This window comes from Triticum aestivum, chromosome 4A, assembly GCF_018294505.1.
Source record: "Triticum aestivum cultivar Chinese Spring chromosome 4A, IWGSC CS RefSeq v2.1, whole genome shotgun sequence".
NCBI lineage: Eukaryota > Viridiplantae > Streptophyta > Magnoliopsida > Poales > Poaceae > Triticum > Triticum aestivum.
In genome coordinates this window covers 619,915,886-619,923,657 of record NC_057803.1, presented here as the reverse complement: position 1 = coordinate 619,923,657, position 7,772 = coordinate 619,915,886, and the positions used below count along the sequence as shown (strand labels likewise).

The window sequence follows — 7,772 nt, the reverse complement described above, 5'->3', positions numbered from 1 at the left end:
ATGGGATCCATGTATGAGAATAAAGTATGGACTTTGGTTGACTTGCCCGATGATCGGCAAGCAATTGAGAATAAATGGATCTTCAAGAAGAAGACTCACGCTGACGGTAATGTTACTGTCTACAAAGCTCGACTTGTTGCGAAAGGTTTTTGACAAGTTCAAGGGATTGACTATGATGAGACTTTCTCACCCGTAGCGATGCTTAAGTCTGTCCGAATCATGTTAGCAATTGCTGCTTTTTATGATTATGAAATTTGGCAAATGGATGTCAAAACTGCATTCCTGAATGGATTTCTGGAAGAAGGGTTGTATATGATGCAACCGGAAGGTTTTGTCGATCCAAAGGGAGCTAACAAAGTGTGCAAGCTCCAGCGGTCCATTTATGGACTGGTGCAAGCCTCTCGGAGTTGGAATAAACGCTTTGATAGTGTGATCAAAGCATTTGGTTTTATACAGACTTTTGGAGAAGCCTGTATTTACAAGAAAGTGAGTGGGAGCTCTGTAGCATTTTTGATATTATATGTGAATGACATATTGCTGATTGGAAATGATATAGAATTTCTGGATAGCATAAAGGGATACTTGAATAAGAGTTTTTCAATGAAAGACCTCGGTGAAGCTGCTTACATATTGGGCATCAAGATCTATAGGGATAGATCAAGACGCTTAATTGGACTTTCACAAAGCACATACCTTGACAAAGTTTTGAAGAAGTTCAAAATGGATCAAGCAAAGAAAGGGTTCTTGCCTGTGTTACAAGGTGTGAAGTTGAGTAAGACTCAATGCCCGACCACTGCAGAAGATAGAGAGAAAATGAAAGATGCTCCCTATGCTTCAGCCATAGGCTCTATCATGTATGCAATGCTGTGTACCAGACCTGATGTGTGCCTTGCTATAAGTCTAGCAGGGAGGTACCAAAGTAATCCAGGAGTGGATCACTGGACAACGGTCAAAAACATCCTGAAATACCTGAAAAGGACTAAGGATATGTTTCTCGTTTATGGAGGTGACAAAGAGTTCATCGTAAACGGTTACGTTGATGCAAGCTTTGACACTGATCTAGACGATTCTAAATTGCAAACCGGATACATGTTTACATTGAACGGTGGAGCTGTCAGTTGGTGCAGTTCTAAACAAAGCGTTGTGGCGGGATCTACATGTGAAGCGGAGTACATAGCTGCTTCGGAAGCAGCAAATGAAGGAGTCTGGATGAAGGAGTTCATATCCGATCTAGCTAGGTGTCATACCTAGTGCATGGGGTCCAATGAAAATCTTTTGTGACAATACTGGAGCTATTGCCTTGGCGAAGGAATCCAGATTTCACAAGAGAACCAAGCACATCAAGAGACGCTTCAATTCCATCCGAGAATTAGTCCAGGTGGGAGACTTAGAAATTTGCAAGATACATACGGATCTGAATATTGCAGACCCGTTGACTAAGCCTCTTCCACGAGCAAAACATGATCAGCACCAAGGCTCCATGGGTGTTAGAATCATTACTGTGTAATCTAGATTATTGAATCTAGTGCAAGTGGGAGACTGAAGGAAATATGTCCTAGAGGCAATAATAAAGTTATTATTTATTTCCTTATATCATGATAAATGTTTATTATTCATGCAAGAATTGTATTAACCGGAAACATAATACATGTGTGAATACATAGACAAACAGAGTGTCACTAGTATGCCTCTACTTGAGTAGCTCGTTGATCAAAGATGGTTAAGTTTCCTAACCATTGACATGGGTTGTTATTTGATTAACGAGATCACATCATTAGGAGAATGATGTGATTGACTTGACCCATTCCGTTAGCTTAGCACTTGATCGTTTAGTTTGTTGCTATTTCTTTCTTCATGACTTATACATGTTCCTATGACTATGAGATTATGCAACTCCCGTTTACCGGAGGAACACTTTGTGTGCTACCAAACGTCACAACGTAACTGGGTTATTATAAAGGTGCTCTACAGGTGTCTCCAAAGGTACTTGTTGGGTTGGCGTATTTCGAGATTAGGATTTGTCACTCCGATTGTCGGAGAGGTATCTCTGGGCCCTCTCGGTAATGCACATCAGATAAGCCTTGCAAGCATTGCAACTAATGAGCTAGTTGCGGGATGATGTATTACGGAACGAGTAAAGAGACTTGCCGGTAACAAGATTGAACTAGGTATTGAGATACCGACGATCGAATCTCGGGCAAGTAACATACCGATGACAAAGGGAACAACGTATGTTGTTATGCGGTCTAACCAATAAAAGATCTTCGTAGAATATGTGGGAGCCAATATGAACATCCAGGTTCCGCTATTGGTTATTGACCGGAGACATGTCTCGGTCATGTCTACATAGTTCTCGAACCTGTAGGGTCCGCACATTTAACGTTTTGATGACAGTTATATTATGAGTTTATATGTTTTGATGTACCGAAGGTTGTTCGGAGTCCCGGATGTGATCACGGACATGATGAGGAGTCTCGAAATGGTCAAGACATGAAGATTGATATATTGGAAGCCTATGTTTGGATATCGGAAGTGTTCCGGGTGAAATCGGGATTTTACCGGAGTACCGGGAGGTTACCGGAACCCCCCGGGAGCTTAATGGGCCTACATGGGCCTTAGTGGAAATAGAGGGAAGCAAGGGGAGTGTGGGGCGCGCCCCCCCAAGGCCCAAATCGAATTGGTTTAGGGCAAGGGGGGGCGGCCTCCTCTTTCCTTCTTCCCCTCTCTCTTTCCTTCTCCCGAATCCTATTCCAACTAGGAAAGGGGGGAAGTCCTACTCTCGGTGGGACTAGGACTCCTCCTGGCGCGCCCTCTCCCTGGCCAGCCGCACCCCCCCCCCCTTGCTCCTTTATATACGGGGGCAGGGGGCACCCCAAAGACACAACAATTGATCGTTTGATCTTTTAGCCGTGTGCGGTGCCTCCTTCCACCATAGTCCACCTCGATAATACTGTAGCGATGCTTACGCGAAGCCCTGCGTCGGTAGAACATCATCATCGTCACCACGCCGTCGTGCTGACGAAACTCTCCCTCAACACTCGGCTGGATCGGAGTTCGAGGGACGTCATCGGGCTGAACGTGTGCTGAACTCGGAGGTGCCGTACGTTCGGTACTTGATCGGTCGGATCGTGAGGACGTACGACTACATCAACCGCGTTGTGCTAACGCTTCCGCTTTTGGTCTACGAGGGTACGTGGACAACACTCTCCCCTCTCGTTGCTATGCATCACCATGATCTTGCGTGTGCATAGGATTATTTTTTTTTGAAATTACTATGTTCCCCAACACTATTGAGCTATCTTGCCCCTTGCCATACTTTTCGATGAAACTGAAGTTGCCATTATGATTACCCTGTTACGGGTATCGTTAGAACAACACCAAAGTGCATCATCCACTAGGGATTTGGTCACAACTCAATATACACATTAATCCCGGTTCAAATGAGACCTTTAGTCCCGGTTTGAGACACGAACCGGGACTAAAGGGTGCGATGCCCTTTAGTCTTGGTTCGTATCTCAAACCGAGACTAAAGATTAGACCTTTAGTCCCGGTTTGAGACAAAATCCGGGACTAAAGGGTGCGATGCCCTTTAGTCCCGGTTCGTGTCTTAAACCGGGACTAAAGGGGTTCGTGTCTCAAACTCTACCCCCCCTCCTGTGTATCGCCATTTTAGTTTTGAAAAAAACAAAAGAAAATGATAAGAACTTCAAAAAATAAAATCCTTAGAGATGTAGGCCGTTTTGCAAATTTTTAGAATCCTCAAATTTTAAAAAGAAAAAAAGTTATGCTCAAATTTCAAATTTTTTGAATTAAAATCTGGTCAAACTAGTTATTCAAGAAGTATTAGTGTTACTAAATAATTATTCAAGAATATTAGTGTTACTAAATAATTATTTCAGTTTTTTTGAATTTTGGTCAAATCTGGTCAAACTGTGGTCAAACTACTTATTCAATAAATATTAGTGTTACTAAATAATTATTGTTTTTTAGAATAATATAATAGTTTCACACTCAAACAGTAAAACGTGTGACTTCATGCTCAAGCTAAACTTCAGGAAAATAACAAGTGCAAACTTGGAAATGAGGGGGAATAGAACCTGGAAGTTAAGTGTGCTCAGGCTGGAGTAGTGAGAGGATGGGTGACCGGCCGGGAAGTTAGATGATTTGAAATGATGAGGGGTGATTAGAGATTAGAGGTTAAATTGAACAGTGATGAGGGATGATTAGAGATTAAATTGTAAAATAATTTAGAAATTTGAAAATCGGGAAAAAAATTAAAAAATTAAAAAAAAAGTTCGTCAAATTTCCGCATCCGGGACTTGGTGTTACCTACCGGGACTAAAGGTGAAGCTCCAGACAGCGGCTACGTGGAGGGCCTTTAGTCCCGGTTCGTAACAGAACCAGGACTAAAGGGGGGGGCTTTAGTACCGACCCTTTAGTCCCCATTTCAGAACTGGGACTAAAGGCCCTCTGGAACCGGGTCAAATGGGCCTTTTTTCTACTAGTGATCTAATATAAAGTGACTCGATAATCTCATGGTCTAAGGAACTGAGCATACGTTAACTCCCTGTGTTATAGAATATAGACTTGCGACGATGCCATCTCTAAGTGTAACAAAAAACTTGGGTCAATTCAATATGATTGTTCTGAAAATTCAGACAGTCATCCTTCATTTTTTTTGTTAGCTTCTACTCCCTCCCTCCCACAATATAAGACGATAGCTTCCAAAAACGTTTTATATTGTGGGACGGAGGGAGTAAATCACAAGTACAAAAATCATGAAATTTCACCGGAGCAAGGATTTTTCATCCTATACAAGTCTATAGATATTTTTGTCTCTAGGAAACATCATTAAGATGGCCAAGAGCAAACTCAACTCTGACTAATAAGTCTGTCAGTCTTTTAGGACAGTCAATTAGGAAAATACACATCTTCTAAACCAACAGTCAATTTTTTTGAAACTTTTACAGCAGCTCAGCCTTGAAGATATATAGCTACGACTTTGTAGCTAATGATTTATATAGGAAAAATCATATAGCTCATCAAAACCTGTACAACAGGCACGCTGCTAAATCTGTCTGCGCACACAACACTATGTTTCATAGCAGCACTCTGCATTGCTACCAAACAATGTTACACGATAATGGCACTCTGAATTTCTAGCAACCATATACAATAACTTTGTACATTGTTTTAGAGGACCTATGTAAGCTGACCGAAGTCCAGAGATAATAAAATTTGGCAGCAACAATTAAATTATACTAGCATTTTTGTGACACATCACGAATCCTTTGAAACTATCTGCATCTACAATTTGATCACTACATATACATTGGAACAGAACTGTATCATGAGAGAATAAAGCTATCAAGAAGCAATGGACTGAGAAGATCAAACAAAGTGTTGGTGGCTCACTTGAAATCTGAATGTTCTTTGCCCCCCACCTGATATCCACCCATCATTTCCCATTGCTCTATTGCCCAAATCTATGATGAACATTTTGCTCTTTTATGATGAAACAATCATTAATAAGTTCCTCCTCATTACACACTTTTATTGCATCAGATTCTTTTATAAACAAGTAAAAAAAAGAATCAAAGAAAAACAAGACTACTACTACATTCTACACAAAGGCATCAATATAATGGTACAATGCAATTTCCCTTTCCTTCCCAATGTTTTGCACGACAATGCTCCGCGATGTTGATCATCATCACGGTGAGACACCGATGAGAATCAGGCGGAGCTCCACTGGCTGGCCTTCTCGAAACCGTTGCGGCCGTAGTAGTAGTCCTCCATGGTCTGCTGGATCTGGGCACGCGAGTTCATGATGAAGGGCCCCTGCTGCACCACCGGCTCGTTCAGCGGCTGCCCTGCCGCCAGCGCGAACCGCAGCAGTGCGCCGGACCGATTCCAGACGCTGAGCCCATCCCCCGCGCCAAGCACGAGGCAGTGGTGCGCGCTCGCCGGCGCTGCACCCTCCTTACCGAACACGCCCTCCCCCTCGATGATGTACACGAAGGCGTTCCAGCCCTCAGGGATTGGCTGGTGGAGCTGCGACCCTGGTTGCATTGTGAAGTCCATGTACATGGTTGGCGTCCGCGTGTAGACCGGTGACCGTACCCCGAAGGCCTCCCCAGCAATGATCCGCACCGCCACGCCGTCCTTCTCGGCCTGGCTGATGTCCTTGCTCTCGAGCTCCTGGTACCGTGGCTCGATCCTGGCATTGTTTGATCAAGCGTTTTGCAGAAGCAGAGTTAGTGTCGAGTGATTGATCACTGCCGTGTAAAGAAGATTGATAGTTGGCTTCGTAGGGTACATACATCTTGTCCTTGGAGGCAAGGTTGATCCAGAGCTGCAGGCCCTTCTGCACTCCGTCCGCCGCAGGCATCTCTGAGTGCACGATGCCGCGCCCCGCCGTCATCCACTGATGGGGAACAGAGCATTCAGATGCGATGTTAGTTCTCAAATCAAAATAGAATGAATCAAGTGCATGAATGGTGGCATCTCTGACGAATTGGATGAGTAGATCGAACCTGCACATCTCCGGTCCTGATGGTGCCCGTGTGTCCGGAGAAGTCCTGGTGGGTGAACACCCCCTGCATCGGCAGAAACACAGAAGACAGAACAGCATTTCAGCAAACACCTTGCAGGCAATATCAACAGAACAGAAGACGAGATGGAAAAAGCAGAGCATGCGTACATCGAGCATGTAGGTGACGGTCTCGAAGCCCCGGTGGGGGTGGTCGGGGAATCCAGCGGGCTTGGAGACGGAGAACTCGTCGAGCAGGAGGAACGGGTCCAGGTTCCGGACCTCGTGCCTGCAGCAGCATCAAGAAGAGACATACACAGGTCAACACTAGCTCCCCATGATGAAAATTTCAGAACTCATGGCGATTGAGAGAGAGGGGGTTGATGGTGTCGTACCCGCCGATGCTCCGGCGGACGGTGGCGCCCTGGCCCTCGGACTGGGACAAGGACAGCACCTTCTTCACCACCTTCCTCGGGCTCTGAAACGGCACGGACGCGGCCGCCGCCGACGACGAGGAAGACGAAGACATGATGGCTGGTGGGAACAAGAAGACGGCGGTCACAACAAGAATCAGCAGGAGCAACACGGCGAGGCACAGAAAAGGTCTGGTCTTGGCGCTACTTCTAGCAGAGCTGGAGCTCGTCTTTCTGGAGGCGAGGAGGACGCGGCGGCCGCTGTTGAAATTGGCGAGGCGAGCGAGTGCCGTATAAATAGGGGAAGCCGCAGAGTGCCTTGGCATCTCCGTTCGCCGCCGCTGGGTGAGGTGAGGTGAGGTGATGGATGATGGTGGATGCGAGGTAGCGGGGTAAATAAATGGCGATCGAGATCAGATGCCGTCCTCCCGGTGGGCGTTGACCGCCGAGATTGAGGGGCGCGCGTGGCCGCTTTCATCTCCTTCTTTTTCTATGCGGCTGCTGCGGCTTCGGCCTCCGGGACAGGTGGGAACGGGTGGGTGGATGGATCATGGATGGCCGACGACGTGCTGGCGTCCGGCCGGCGTCACCCCCGGTGCCGACGTCGGCGTCGCGTCACAAGCCTCGTCATGTTCCAATATCCAACTACTCCCGTTTTCACATTTTTTTGGGGGAAAAAATATTTTGGGCTTATTTTCCAAGTCGCGGCCAGAGTTCCCGGGAAGTTTCGAATTTCTGATAGCCGCATACAGTACTATACTACTCCCTCCCTAAATATAACTCTTTTTTGAGATTTTTGATATGAACGGATGTATTTAGACATACTT

At 45.7% G+C, this 7,772-nt stretch overlaps 1 protein-coding gene across 2 annotated transcripts; it reads right to left on the bottom strand.

Moving 5' to 3' along the window:
- Window positions 1-5,487: 5,487 nt before the first annotated feature.
- LOC123087640 (pirin-like protein) lies at window positions 5,488-7,452 on the bottom strand. Of its 2 annotated transcripts, XM_044509683.1 has the most exons (6): window positions 7,154-7,452; window positions 6,928-7,066; window positions 6,704-6,821; window positions 6,537-6,599; window positions 6,324-6,427; window positions 5,488-6,220 (listed from the first exon to the last, which is right to left on the bottom strand). In XM_044509683.1, the coding sequence occupies exons 1-6, from the start codon at window positions 7,269-7,271 to the stop codon at window positions 5,737-5,739; spliced, it is 1,026 nt and encodes a 341-aa protein (XP_044365618.1). In that variant the 5' UTR covers window positions 7,272-7,452; the 3' UTR covers window positions 5,488-5,736. The 2 variants fall into 2 exon arrangements, with proteins under 2 accessions (XP_044365618.1, XP_044365617.1); XM_044509682.1 differs by having other exon boundaries at window positions 6,928-7,413.
- Between the last annotated feature and the right edge of the window lie 320 nt (window positions 7,453-7,772).